This window comes from Uloborus diversus, chromosome 7 (genome assembly GCF_026930045.1).
Source record: "Uloborus diversus isolate 005 chromosome 7, Udiv.v.3.1, whole genome shotgun sequence".
NCBI lineage: Eukaryota > Metazoa > Arthropoda > Arachnida > Araneae > Uloboridae > Uloborus > Uloborus diversus.
Window position 1 is genome coordinate 19,058,834 of NC_072737.1, and position 15,981 is coordinate 19,074,814.

Consider the following 15,981-nt stretch of genomic DNA (forward strand, 5'->3'; position numbering starts at 1 on the left):
AACAAAGCATTACAAAATTACTGGTAATTAAGAAAAATGCTAAAATGTTTGTTGTTTTTCAACAAAAATATGCAGCATTCGATAAGTCTGAGTATTAGGGCCGAATATAAGGAGGGGGGTCTGAGGGTTCAACCCTCCCCCTCCCCGCGAAAAAATAGTTTGGTTTGACATTTAAATGTTTGTTTTTATTTAAGTTTCCAAAAATATTGTTCCAAAACTCAAATTTCTTTCATATGTATATTAATTGCATAAAACGCTTTCATAATACATAACCCAACGACTTGAACATTAGCACAAATGGCTCAAAGCTCCACATGAAAGTTTTTTAAACTCCATGAAACTTTCTGGTTATGGCCCTGCTTAGTATGTTTTAGGTCAAAAATGTTTTTTTTTTCCTGGTCTAGTAAATTTTTGTTCAGTCAAACGTCCGATATACTTAAACTCCAACATAGTGATATTCCCATCCTCTGTGCATTCTAGGCAGTGAACGAACTCTTCAAATTGATGCGACTTTTTGTGACCAAGTACAGCGATGCCAGCGAACAAGAGCTCAGGGACATCCATTTGTTCAAGAGGACCACCCTGAGACTGTACCTGACTGTGCTGGATGCTCGGGCCTGCTGGTCCACCCTCATCAATGTCCTGCGTATTTTAGTCGAGACGACAGATGACAGACTTTTTGTGATATACAACAATGGGTTGTCCATGCTTTTTCAGGTACACATGTTTTATTTACCCTAACTTTTAAGTTATTGTTAAATTGAGACCGGAGATACAACATCAGTAATGAACAGAGGCGGCGATTGAGGCTCAAAAATGGGGGCGGGGGGGGGGGGAAATTTAAAATAAAAACGCAGCATAAAACGAAAAAAAGAGAAAAGAAGCACAAAATTTTGTTAGTGCTGATTTTGAGAGCAGGTAAGTTTAAATTGATGTAAACTGAACAACTTAACTCCCGTTTTTCTTAAAATTTTGATGAATTATGTACAGAATAACTTCCCTCGAAGAAACTTAGACATTAATTAGACTTACGTTATTAATTCCGAAGTATTTTGATGTGTCACATACAGTTGGTAATAACTTAATTAAACCAAGTACGGCTTGTTTAAATAAAACAATTGATTTACTAATATCTAAACAATGAATACATAAACTAGAAGTTACTGTTTGTGCTAAATAATGTTTCGTAAACAGATGTAGAAAGTAAAACAAATAAGTTCTGAACATTTCGACATTTTTTTGTATTTCTAGTTTTGGTTCCTTAATTAGAAAATAAAATAAATTTCCCATGAAAAGTGAGGGGGGGAGGCAAAATGTTTCGTAAACAGATGTACAAAGTAAAGCAGATAATTATGTTCTGAACATGTTGACATTTCTGCTGTTTTTGAAATTTCTACTTTTGGTTCCTTAATTGGAAAATAAAATAAATTTCCTATAAATATATTGCCACTGGTAACGAAACATAGTTGATAGACATTGAAACATTGATGGCAATCCATCCGCTAAGAGTCTTTCACTGACTTGAATAAAAAATAATTAGGTTTTCGTGGCCAGTGTCAATGCGGTAACTACTTTCCGAGCTTGAAGGCCATGGTCCATCAGGATGTCTGTGATTAACGTTTTGCCTGTCAGATCTCAGACTTCTCCAGAGCACTAATGAATAAAAAGGAGAATCCAATAAGTTCTACAGAGACCTTGAACCTAACTCTCATTGTATTGGGCATCAGTCATAAATTTGGTCGTACTTCCTGTATTTTTTTCCTAAATTAAAAATTCAGTGTGTTCCAAAAAGTATGCCACAAGGCTTACATGACTAAGTAGTGAAAACAAAAATAAAAATTAACATTGTTTAAAAATTTGAATTATTAACTAAGTCAGACAAAATGACAAAAATTCTCGGTTCTTTTAACAAGATCCAAGAAAATAGGAGGCCAGCATAGGAAAAGGCTAGCCAAACCTTTCTTAAAGGCAGACCGAGGACCTGCTTGTAAACAGCTGCTCAATGTCCTACTCACTATCTCCACAGCTACAACTCACATTTGGCAAAATGCCTAATCTAAATAAATAGCTTTCAAAGTATCTGTGGCCAATAAGAATGTAAGACAATGAAAAATGAGTTGAAAGACAGCTGCAATTTAAGTGATGCAAAACATTCTGGAAGAACCTCCTTGTCCACCGTGCATTTGATGAAGCAAGATATTCTTTTTTCAGTCTTCTCCTTGACCATTAATTGCCTCTTTTGGTTTACATTTTGTGCCCATTAGAGGAGTGTGATAATCATCACATGTTTTAATATGGATACTATGTCCAATAAGAAGTCCAGTTGTAATTTTTTACCAGATCATTGTAGCAGAACTTTGACAGTGCTAGAACAATCATAGTTCAGTTTCATGTTCTACCTCTAATTAGTAGAATCGGTTTTACATTGTTCCTTTCTGAATTCCACTTAACATATTGATTTCTCCTTTGCTGTCCATAGCCTCTAACAGGGTTCGTACGCTCCTTACAAACTCCTTATAAACTCCTGCTTTTTAAGGAAATAAAATAAGGGCCCTTAAAACTCCTGAATTTTGCTATTATCTCCTTACAAACTCCTTATTTTTTATTCTACATGAACTTAAAGATGTTTTTTTTATCGCCAATCTGATAGGAGTGATTACGTTGTACCTAACTTTACCGAAATTCCGCTATTTATTCGTCTGCTAATACCGGAAATCCGATTTTTTCGTTAGACAAATTTCTTCCCCACATCTGAATTTTTTTTCCAAATTTATGACGATTATGTGGATAGTTATTTGTAAAACAACATCTTGTAGATTTGTTAAAGTACCATTCTGAAGGTGTTTTTTTTTCTGCTTCTATAAATTCTTTTATTTAGCCCCCCCCCCCCCTCCCCGTATTTGAATTTGATTCCGAGGCGGCTCACATCAAAGAAAATGCAGTAAATGCATATTTTACTATAAATTTAGTATGTTTGTGCGTTCAATGTTTTGTATGAAAACAAAAATAAATAATATTAGAGTTGTACATAGTTTTTCTGAAATAAGTTTCAAAAAATACATCTTTAAACAGGAAACTAGTCCTTAAAAAATAAAATGAACTCCTGCGAAACTCCTTAAAAACTCCTTACTTTTGATTTTCAAAGTTGAGTATGAACCCTGTCTAATGAGTGACTTGAAGGTGCTCCTAACCCTGTTCACGGACAACTGAAATCATGCTCAGTTCTGTCAAGTTTGAGCCAAGTTATTTCGGAGAATGTCAGTTTGAAGGATTTTGATGAATGGCATCTTTTATTGCTGCTTTGTTGTCCATTACGTCTTTGAATATGGCCAATCGTCTTTAAGAATATATTTTAGGGAAGGTGGCTAGCTTATTTGTTTTTACCGAACATAGTACACAAATGTACTATGTACAACTATAAACATAGTACACCCCATATTAGCCATAATAATAGCACAAATGTGAAAGCTCTCCCATGTAAGATGTTTCTTAACAAAATATTTCTTTAAGTACTTACAGCTAATGATTTATTAAATATAAAATTTCTTCCAGGCATTTTATACCCTTCACATGATGTACCATGAAGCAACAGCTTGCCATGTGACTGCAGATATGGTTGATTTGCTGGCCATAGTCCAGGACCTCCTGAAGACTGCACGAGCCAACAGGGAAACTCTGGAGTTACGGCAGTTTTTCTCGACCTGGAAGGAGCAGCCGGAAGGGATGAGGAAAATCCTTACGCTGCTCAATTCATATACGCCCCCTGAATTGCGCCAAATTTGTATAGGTGATTTTTAATTTCCTTTTATGTCATTTTCAATAATTTTTCACGAAAGATAATTCCGATAAATCTTTCTTTTTAGTTTTCCTGAAGCAATGTTTTAAATTCCAGCGAAAATAAAATTGAAGTTTTTTATCTTTTACTTTGCAGAAGTTTTACAAGAATTTGTGTTACTGTATCCTAACGAGAGTTTGTCGACGTTGGTTCCTCTTCTTGCGAGTTGCCATGCTACTTTTCAAGAAAGTAACTCACCAGGTTGGTATGATCTTTAGTATGTTTCATATTTCCGAATGCTAACATTTTTCTTTGTAGAATGTTTTTGTAATATTTTGCATTGTGGGGAACAAAGTTTGGAAAAGAAACTTTAAAACTTTTTAAAAATCATTTTTGTTGGACATTTTCTGATTAATTCAGTTATTGAATAATCAGTCAGTTTTCATATAGATGCCAGTAACTGAGGAAATTCATCCACTTTTTCACTTTCGTTAAAGTACTAGTATCTTCAAGATTAATTTCACTAAAGTAAGTTGTCTCATTTGCACAAGGATGGGGATGGGAATGGTAGTAATGCTTCAAATTACCTTTACCTGCTATTTTTCAGTTTAAAAAATTTAAATAAGGTTCACCAAAATAATCTTCACTAAAACATCTGTACTTGGGACAAACCTAACCTGACAGCGTTGTGATTAGGATCTGCATAACCTTTGCAATGCTGCCAGGTTATGTTTGCCCCAACTAAAGTTGGTGAATTATTTTGATTAAAATGAAACTTTCAATGCTATTAAATTTCATGCTTTATTTATTAGGCACAGTGTTTTACATTTTGATGGGTTTATTTTTAATTTATTTGGCAGATTATTTTATAATTATTAAGCTTTCAGGAAAATCTCTAAGACAGCCTATGCAGTTTAATGATATTGTGAAGAATATGAAAAATCATTGAGTAAAAGCGACCATGTATTACTCTTAAAGAATACTCCGAAAGGAAATTTGTTCTTGTGATGTTTCAGTGATTTTTATCTTGTTGTAGCAAAACTTAGTTTTCCATTTGTGTTGATTTACTTTGTAGTACTTGTGATCGGTTTCAGTAAAAAAAAATCATATTTTGCTTTTTTAAAATATACATCCATTATTTGTATGAATTTTATGTACTTTGCCAAGGGAAATTTTTTTTTATAATTGATGAGAATTGTTTTGTTCTACAGGCATCACCGGTCCATTTTTCCCAAGGAGAGGCCAAAAACTTCTTAATTCCAAACAACAGAGTCGACCAGCCAGGCCTGTCGTTCAGATGTTTCTTCATACAAATCAACTAGAATGTGCAAAAGTATGTTATTGGATAGTTTATCGGTGATCGCCTATAATAGAGTGCCCATATTTGGTGAAAAAAGTGTTTTCTTAACACAGGGTGTCCACGCACCTGGAAAGTCAAGGATTTCAACTACGATCAAAAAATGATCATGGAAAGTATGATTTTCAGTAAAAAATGCTCAAAAATCATGGAAACTGACAAGTGGTCATGGATTTTGAGTTCAAGAACCCATGCATATCATTTGTATCGATTAGGTGCAAAATTTACGCATCTTAGCTGTTTTTTATTCTTTTACTCGTCAGTTCCGATTTTTCACATATTTTCAAATCTGATTGCATCTGCTTCTATAATGTTCGCTTTTTTTTCTATGTAATTCTACCGTTTGAACATACATAATTATGTGATAAGCATTATTTTAAACCCTCTTTATATGTCTACTGGAGTAGTTGAGGACTTCTAGACTTCTAATTTTGCCGCTCTCATTCAACTCAAAAATTTTTAGGTCTGTTTGATCCATGTTGATTCAAGAGACTCATAAAAACTCATTAATGTTCTGCAGTGTCTTAAGTTAGGGAAGACTTTAGAAAATAAAATTGGTCTAAAGAATTAGAGACAAGTCCAAAAATTTTGCTAGCACTAATTCGAGATTTTTTTCAATATTTATAGCCTATTCTAAAACTTATGTTTGCCTTAAGGTGTTGACATGTTTAGTTTGTGACAACTCTTCAGGTGCAGATGGGCAAAAATCAATACTGTAGAGGCAGCTTTGTGTGCCAATTTTTATTACAATGTGCATATTATCAGCAGGACAACACTCATATCCAATTATTTCTTGCAATTGTTTATGGAAAATCTTGAAATACAGTCAATTTGCGATAACTTGAAGTCTGATAGCTTGCATATTACTATAACTTTAAGTTTTTATCAAGTCCCGACCCCTCCGTCTTTAATTTCATGCTAATTATTCTCACTATCTCGAAGTTAACTTCCTTTAACTCAAAGTTTTTTCTAAGATGACTTGAAATTGATTTTGGAAGAGACGGGGAAAAAAAAAGAAAGAAACAAATGCGACTATGAGAGAAAAATTTATTCTCCTTCACTTGCAATTCCTGCACATTAGCTAGGAGAACTCCTGTTGAGCCAATGTGCAATAAAGGAGTTACACATGCGGACATGAGTATAGCTTGTTTTCTTTTGTTGTACTGTACTGTTTACAATTAGACTTGTTGCTGGACTACTATTAAACTGTCAAGTTGTCAATTCAACAGATTGTACCTTTATTCAAAGGCTGACCTAAGTTAAGATGTGTTCCCCTTCAACCTTTAGTTCGATCATTTGATGATAAGTTCCCGAGAGAAAGGGGGAGAAAGAGTTTTCTTTACTAATACTGTTGGGGGATTTGTCTTCTGTTTTTACCTTAAGTTCATTGCACTAAATAAAAGGTTTACAGAACCCCAACATCAAAAAGCCGTGCAGTCTGCCAGTAAGAAATAAAACATACTCAAATAGTTTAAATAAATAACATTTATTCAAAAATATCACAGTGTACAATATGAAAAATGTTTTGCTAAATACCAAAATAATTTAGATTGTAAACCCCCCAATTATCACAAAAATTTTAAAGTTAAATTGTTAGACAAACAAACATATTTGAAAAATGCCAAATATATTAAAGAAATTGTAAAATGTTACCTTCCTGCGCCAAATACGCATGTTCACTTCGCTGAAGAATTTTGAACAAAACATCAATAGCGTAACAGTGTTGAGAGTTCAGCTAACAGTCCCATCATTCACCAGCCGATAGGCTTGCTTGGGTCGAGAAGAACTTCCACCATACACCGGAACAACGACTTGAGCACACTCCGGAATATCACCAGAAACTTCGGGAGATTTCGTCGGAATAACCAGGAAATTCAACCAGGAACGTCACTCTGTTGTTAATCGATGATTTACACTGAAGGTAGTTCCATTCAATCGTAAAAGCACCGGTAAGTGGATCAGGGTACAGGCCAAGTTTAAGAATTAGGCCTAGTTGCTGTAAGCTGCATATTTCTATCAACTACTGCATAAACCTTCAGCAATGGTGACACTTTGAACCACCAAAATGAGTAATTTAAAACTTTTAAATGATATTTAACACTGAGTAAAACTTATTTCAAGCCCTGCTTGAATCCAAAAACATTACATCAACAGCGACTTGAGTACGCCGCAACTTCCATCACCGACAACCCAGCACGGTTGCCAAATCGGCAAAGACCAATCCCTGATTGGTCAACAAAAAACGGCAAGATGCCAATGGGGAGTAAATACGAGTTATCAGGCACTGAAAATATTTTGAACAACCTATTTATACGTTTCATGACCGCGATATGTCATCCCATGACACACCCTACTTTGCATTGAAGATATACATATCAACTATTTCTGATTGAGTGATTTAACACTCTTTCTATTCGTTTTTTCGGCTCTAAGTAGCCAAAAACATCTCAACCATCGGGTGTTACGTCATAGGATGATTCCGACATTGCACGATCATGCCCGAATCAATTTCAGCTATCCGCCGCTTGGACACGGGACACGGAGTGGCAAAAACATAACGAAGGTAAGTTTCAAAAATACACTTAAGCATTTGTAATCAAATTAAAAGTGCTCCAAGATACTGAATAAAGGCTTCTAAGCCCAACAATTACAGATGTCTAAGCGAAAGCTAAAAACCTTAGCTTTAGAAAGTAAAGAAAATTTTAATATGACATTGAAGGAAGCCAACAATCAAAAAGAAAGATTCTTCAAAAGCGGTACAAATCCATAAATCTGAATTTTAAACGTATGAAGATGTGCACCCTTCCTGAAGTAGAATCAGCTCTATTCAAGTGGTTCCAGCAGAATCCAATTAAAGACCATGCCAGTTCTGTAAGCAGATGTTTGCTGCGTGAGAAAGCAGCGAATTCTGCTATTTTACTGAACATAGAAAATTTCCACGCCAGTGCTGGATAGCTGGAGAAGTTCAAGACCAGACACAACTTTGTCTTCACGGGGAAACTGCATATTGTGCTTAAAAACTTTTAAGTATTTTAATTGCCTGTTGCATGAACATATTAATTCAAATATTCGATGGTTTTCAATATTAAAATGTCGAAAACAAAAACTAGCGGTAAGTCAAACTTCCGATAAGTCAAAATTTTTTGTCGATCCCTTTGGATTCGAGTTATTGCGAATTGACTGTATATTGTTTTATCAATTTTGAAAGATTTTTGTGTTTTCAATTTTTTCATAATTTTTTCTTTATTTTCATGTGGCTTTACCTAGGGTGTGGATGAAGATTATGACCATCAGTTGATTGATTTCTTTCTCCCTTATCATCAGTTGGTGGACTTGTTGTGTAGGGTTGCAATTTCCAATGAAAGTGTAACCACAGATCTTGTTAGTCTAAGTAAGTTGTGTTTCCTACCTTTATTATTAACTTAATTTGTATACTTCTGTAAGTTGCTCATTAAGAACATGTCAAAAAATACTAAGTAACTTAAATGCCTAAATCTGAAAGTACTCATCTTAACATGTCAAAATTACAATTAGTATCCTTAAAAACAATTTCTTTGGTTTAGTTATTTAATTAGATTGCTCTTTCACTTGCATGCTTGCATTTTTTTTTTTAAATTTTAATTCCTTATATTCAGTACAGTGAAATCTCGTTATGACGACTTTCCCTTTACAACAAACAAAATTTGAAGTCCCTTGAAGTTTATTGTACGGGGTCTTTAAAGCACTTTTTTCTCTGCTTTATGCAAATTTTGCCATTTTTGAAGTATGGCAATACAAATGAAGTGGTTTGAAAACTTTCTTTACAATCAAGTTGTAGAAGATTTTCAAGTGTTCTGCTTATTTATTTTAAACTTATCTTTTTTACTGTGACATTTCCTCTGTTTACAAAATTTGAATTTGTTATACTACTGCAGGAAGCAAAAAAAAAAAAAAAAATTTTTCTTCAATTTTGTGGTGATTATAATATTTTAAAAATCTTTTTCGTTGCAGTTTCAATTTCTTATGAAGAGGCCCCTCTCCCCTCCCTTGCATATATTTGGTGATCAAAGTGTCACCGACAGATTTTGTCATTCCTTTAGGTTCCGTTTATCCCGACTAATGGAAAAGTCCCCAATTTATAAATTGTGAAAGACTTCATTTACAGCATTTTTTGCTGAAAAAAATATATATTCCATGTTTTTCACCTGTTATGTTATTTTATATTGTTCTGTTGTAATTACCCTGTGGAGAGTTTTTTGCTTTGAAAACTTACAGCTACTTGCAGTTACACCTATAATTTTCTAAACAAATTAACACCCCTGTTAATTTTAAATAAATATAAGAAAAAGATACTACATTTCTATCAACTTCAGCCACCATTTTTTAAAGATTACTTTTAAATGCAATCCGCATACAAAATGAAGATTTCTTCTTGACGAATGTTAAAGCAATTTTGACTCAAATGTCCAAAAATAAAGTGTCATTATATTATTACCTATAGCATGATGTTTTGAAAATGTGACTACAAAAAGAATTTCTTGCTCGCAATTCGCAATGAAAATTATTTTCACTGTCAAAAAAGATACTATGACAGGTTTTAAAATTCTTTTATAATTTTTGCATAAATTTGATCTTTTTTTTTTTTAGTTTTAAAATGGTACAAAATGCCAAATGATGCAAGAATTTAAGAAATTGGTAAAACTTTCTTTGTTACTTATCTTAATATATAAAAATGGAGTTTGGTAAATTTGTTCCCTAAGATCTCAGAAACTACCCGGCAGATTTGGCTGAAACTTTCACCGTTTGTTCTTTTTGGTACTGGGGAGGTTTGTAGACCAGTTCGAAAAAGATCCGATTGATAGTTCCTTTTTTATTCTAATTTGTCCAAATTTTCGCATAAATGCCCCAATATGACGGTGAAAAAATACGTGCACATATTAAAATTATGTGTCCATCGAAAGCGCTTATTTTTCTGCTGAAGATGGCATCTGTTACAAAGTTCTAAGCTGTATGAAAAACGAGATATGAGCTTTTTTTGTTCCATGTTCGAACCAAAACCAAAAACAGAATGTTGATGTTATTTTGAAAATATTTTTTATTCCGAAGGGAGGGGGGGGGATGACTACTTTCCTTATTCAGATACAAATTTTTAGAGGGACTGTTAACGATATTTTAAAACTGAAACCCTCATTCTAACTCAAATCTGAACGTTTTTTCCACTTCATAAGTATTCAGGTTTTGAACGTTTTATGTGTTTAAAAGTATAGTAGCTTAGTCTTATTTAAAAATACTTGACACCCGTATTGTTTTTCATAATATGCAGCAATATTGAAAATTATTTTAATGCCGCCTGGATTGGTATAAATTCAACGCTGAATGGGACACTCAAATTGATATCAACCTTGCCAAAAATGTAATTATTTTCTTGCACGTTCTGTTGTTGATATTTTCAAAATTTATGGAACTCGCTTCTTCGTAATAGCTTATGCGAATACATTTGTGCAATTTTTTCAACTGTCGCTGTTTTTGAAGCCAATGTTTCTCAGCTTTCACCATGTAAACAAAATATCGCCATAAAAAGAATCTTTAAAACTTTTTTCAAGATGTAAAATAATCCACCATAAACTAAATTAGGCAAATCCATTAAAGAGCACAAAAACTTCCATAAATTTTTCTTTTTTGCACATTTTCAAACAATCGCCAAATTTTACTACTCATTTTGGAAACATTTTGGATGAAAATGTTTAGCTTCATGTTATTGTGACTAGAAGTATCTCAGGATTTGGCGACAATATCTTTTTGACGAAAATTAGAAACAGACCGTTTTACAATTTTTGTTAGCCGGCCGAAGACATGGATTTCAGCTGTATTAATGAAGATTTTTACTATTAATTTTAATGTAATGGAATGATAATAATATAATAATAATATAATGATAATCTATATATATATATAAATGAATGTTGGTGAATTTGTTCCCTAAGATCTCAGAAACTACCCGGCAGATTTGGCTGAAACTTTCACCGTTTGTTCTTTTTGGTACTGAGGAGGTTTGTAGACCAGTTCGAAAAAAATCCGATTGATAGTTCCTTTTTTATTCTAATTTGTCCAAATTTTCGCATAAATGCCCCAATATGACGGTGAAAAAATACGTGCACATATTAAAATTATGTGTCCATCGAAAGCGCTTTTTTTTCTGCTGAAGATGGCATCTGTTACAAAGTTCTAAGTTGTATGAAAAATGAGTTATTAGCTTTTTTTGTTCCATGTTCGAAGGCTTTCCTCAACCCAATTCATTATTTAGTGTATCATCTCAACTCCCAGTTCATAGTTACAATTGTTGAATTTTTATGTGTTTCGTCTGACTGAGACTTTTCTCAAGTCAATTCTTAAAGTAACGTTTTTTCTTTTTTCCCCAAGATTGGCTGAAAATAACTAGATTTGGTTGATTATTTTCCATTTAAACGGAACTTTAGTGTAACTAATGTTTTTTTTAATTATTTGTGCTGATCGGATTTTTTAATCATTATCCAATCTAACAGCAGAAACCTTGCCAAAATTTATGCAGAAAGATTTCAGTAGCGAATGCATTTGGCAGTTTTTTCAACTGTCGCGGTTTTTGAAGTCAAAGACTACGTAATAATGTTTGTCAGCTTTCACCATGTAAACAAAATATCGTCAATCAAAGAATATTTAAAAACATTTTTTACTGTAAAATAATCCAGCAACTAAATTATGTAAATCCATATACAGCACAAAAACTTCCATTAATGTGACTTTGTGCACAAATTCAAATAATCGCCAAATTTTACTACTTATTTTGGAAACATTTCGGGTGAAATTGTTTAGCGCCATTTTATGGTGACCAAAAGTATCTTAGCATATGGCGACAATATCTCTTTAACAAAAATTAAGGGAATATTTCGATAATTGGGAATCTGGCGCGGTCGTCTCATTTTTGGCGTAAATAATTTTATTTTGGTAACCCTGCTGATTAAAGTAACCCTATGTGAATAGATATTTCCGATCTCTTTGTTTTGATTTGCAAAGAAAAATACCTCTCACGCAGGCGCTGGAGCCAAAAATCAATGCCAATGAAGAAAGATAGCCAGATTCCCAATTATCGAAATATCCCCAAAATTAGTAACATACCGTTTTATAAAGTAAGGAGGGGGAGCATTATCCAAGGTACCCCAAAACGATTCCCGCAAATTCGGCAACATTTTAAATCTCACCAAGAATCCACAATAATTGAAATTTTCCAAAATAACTAAAGCAAGTTTAAGGGGATCAGGAGCGCGTGGCTACATTTTTTTAAAACAGTTCGTTCTTCAATAGACATACAGAGAAGGTGAGACTCCATGTAAAAAAAAATAAGTATTAACTGATAAATCTTTTTAAACATGTGAAGTTTTATTTCATATTTCGGAAATTCTTCAAATTTGTATATGCTTAAATTTCGTGTTTTCGTTTCTAAATGAATACTATTTTGCTCTTTTTACTTATTGCTACTTTAGTTTTATGAGTAAAGAAGAATCTAGATTTTAAATCACGTCAAAAAGGTGTGTTTTAAGTTCTTTCACTTAAAACAGAAAACAAATGCAAGTAACGATTGTTTCTCATAATTATTGCTAACCCAGGCAACGCCGGGTATTTTTGCTAGTATTAATCTAAAACTTTCTAAAACTACTGTGTTACTGTTTTTAACTGTCACACATATAACTTTTTTCTCTTTTTAAGTTCTGAAACTATGTATATTTTTTCTGTAGGTGCAATGCTCGCAATAGAAGGCGTTCCTCTACATTTGCCAGCCTTTCCTAAACTATGGTTAGATATTATCCAATCAGAAGTAAGTAGTGATTTTTTAATGTTTTGAATACATGCTTAATGTGTATAATGCAGTCACAATATGTTTAAACGAACTGTCGGAACTTGGTTTTGGTACTTTTTGTGCGGATATTATTTATGATTATTGATTTGATAATTTTTTCCAAATTTAAGTCTTTATTTGAGCATTTGATTTTGTCTTTATTTCCTGACTTAAATTTATCAGAATTTAAAATTATAGATTTTTTTAGTTTTGAGAATAGATTTATTTGTAATTCCAGAAATTGTTTTCCATAACAAGCTTTTAGTGTGGCATAGTATCCTAAGTATCTTAAATTATGCCAAGCCATCATTATTCAAAAAGTACGTGATAATAGTTTATTTTTATTTTATGATAAAGAGTTAAAGTTTTCAGCTTTATAGTTCAATTTTTTTTTTTTTTTTTTTGATTCCATGAAATTTTTACATTTATTTCTTCTCTGCATATAAAAATTTCATTTCTTTAGACATAAAATATTTAGAAGTTTAGTTCTTAATTTAATTACGTTGAAAGTTTCACACAGAATATGTAAATTTAAATGAATGTTTCAGCCAAGACAAACAAAACTTTCTGACCTTTTCTTGAAATTTTTCACAATGCAATTATTTTAAAGAAGTTATTCACCGTTTAGTGTGATTGTAGAAAGTTTACCCTGTATTGAAAAAACCATTATTGATTCTTTTAGTTTTGAGAATAAAGTCCACAGAAATGTTTACCTGAAAACTTAGTAGTTGGTTTGATGATAAAACTGTCTTCCGTTTTAGATTACCACTTGCCTCTTTATTATGCATTTTATAACCCTTCTTTTCAAAAAAGTTTTTTTTAATAAAAGTAAATTTTAAGTCGAATATTTCTAGGTTTCATTGTGTGTATTTGAAAAAAAAAATCACTTCTTTTTGAATGAAGATATTTTTCTACTATTTTATGCTAATGGTTAATATGAATTTCGGCTAATAGGAACAAATTTGTGAATTTTTAGCCTTTTGTATTTCTCAAGTTCAACTGTATTTTCTTTCGTATTGAATAATTCTTTTATTTATGAGGCTCAGGAAAGAAAAATTTTGTGTGCATTTACAAGTTTATGAAGCTAGAAATTGTTATTTATGTGCACATTTCGAATTTTGATGTAACTTTTGATTCTTGATAACTTTGCCATGCTAAGTACAAAACTGCACTTTTTATCAAAATTGACTTATGGTCACCAGGTGGTTCTTTGTCACATATTTCACCTAAAAAGAATGTTTTATGGTCATTTGTCATGGGGAAATATCTTTTAAAAAATCTGAAAAAGTTGCGTCTGAATTAAATACATGAAGGCCCAAAAACGGCAGTTTCTCATTTTGAACTCCGCTGCAGATACGACTTTTGCGCTTGGCACGGCAGAACTACTAATTACTTTCTTGTATAAATGTTTATAATGTTTTGATTAACATGAAATTGTTCTCTTTCAGGTTGGAAGGGAATTCATACAACTCTTGTGTAATAGCAGTTATTTTATTGATTACTTAGAATCCGTTCTTTTAGATGAACGAACCTGCTTAAATCATCCTATCATTTTTCAATTATTCTCTGTTCTATTACCCAAGGTGAGCTGATACTAGTCTTTTTTTTTTCCCCCTTTTTTTTGGCGTTCATTTATTAATCAACTAAGAAAGGTAGAATATCTTGAAAAGTAAAAATGTTAAATTAATTTTTGAACATTCAAGTTGTTGTAACTGAGCAAAATATTGGTAGCTTCCGTGCTTTCTATTACTTAACGTTATTCTTGGTTGCTTTGTGTTGAATGCTTTTGTAGAATGAAAATTGTTAATTTTTAGCAAAAGTGGAACATTTTATGCTTTATTACCTAAAATAGTGTAGAAAACAGTGTATGATATTTTAAGGGAAAAGTATATTACAAATAAAAATATAAATGTGACGACCAGCAACAAGCTCTGGGCTTCTTCCAGATTGGTCCTAGATAGATTATTAGTCCCCAATGAAGATCAATGGCCCTCTTAATGCTATCTACCCCCTTGCTAATTATATTTTTTGCTGGTAAGCTGTTCCAAGTGCTCACAACCCAACTAAAGTAGTAATTTTCTTAATAATCCTGGTTAGCCTCAGATTTGAAAATTTAAAATTGATGGCCCCTCATCCTGCTTTCCGTGCAAAAATGTAACCCATTAACATCTTTCATTTCGATAAATTTAAATATCTGAATCATGTCCCCTGTGACTCTTCTTTGCTCTATGCTGCACATATTAAGACTTTTAAGCCTGGCATTGTAATCTGAATCTGAAAATCCTCTCACTAGCCTAGTAGCCCTTCTTTGAACCCTTTCCAATTAAAAAAAAAAATCTTTCTTGAGATAAAGAGACCGAAACTTAACAGCATGCTCTAAATGAGGTCTTACTAAACTCCTTTATAATGGCAGAAGGACCTTTTTTGATTTGTTGGAAATAGACCCATTGATAAACCCAAGCATTCTGTTGGCTTTGTTACTTGCAATGATGCACTGTTGACTGAACTTGAAGTCCTGATTTATTGAGACACCCAGATCAATAACATTTTCTGCCTGATTTATGACTGAACCCTGTAAGTAATAACTGGTATGCTTATTTTCATGACCTAAATGTAGCACTTGACCTTTCCCAACAGTAACTACCGTACCCCACTTATCTCCCCTATTCAGTAATATAAGCTAAATCCTCTTGAAGCTGTTTTATTTGTTCTTCATTCTCTGCAATCCTTATAACTTTGACCTTATCAGCAAAACAGATAATGTTTGCAGAAATATTTTCATCAACATCATTCATAAAAGAAAAAACAAAAGAGGCCGTGAAACCGATCCTTGAAGAACCTCACTTTTTATTCCTATATTAGCTGATTAGCTGGGTACAGCAATCAGCTAATATAGGCTCGAAAGCTTTTGTTAAATCAATGTAAACAACATCTATGCCCTTTTTGTTTTATAAAGTCAAGATTTCAAGTGTCCTGATAATGATAGTCCTTCATTATCTG

General features: G+C 32.8%; 1 protein-coding gene across 1 annotated transcript in view; it reads left to right on the plus strand.

Moving 5' to 3' along the window:
- Positions 1-14,942, plus strand: part of LOC129226308 (ubiquitin carboxyl-terminal hydrolase 34-like) — a 148,735-nt gene extending 133,793 nt beyond the window's left edge. Inside the window, 8 exon segments of the mRNA XM_054860911.1 lie at positions 481-717; positions 3,553-3,787; positions 3,932-4,036; positions 4,987-5,108; positions 8,400-8,523; positions 12,881-12,960; positions 14,430-14,564; positions 14,904-14,942. Coding sequence (XP_054716886.1) covers positions 481-717; positions 3,553-3,787; positions 3,932-4,036; positions 4,987-5,108; positions 8,400-8,523; positions 12,881-12,960; positions 14,430-14,564; positions 14,904-14,942 — 1,077 coding nt within the window.
- Positions 14,943-15,981: the final 1,039 nt, after the last annotated feature.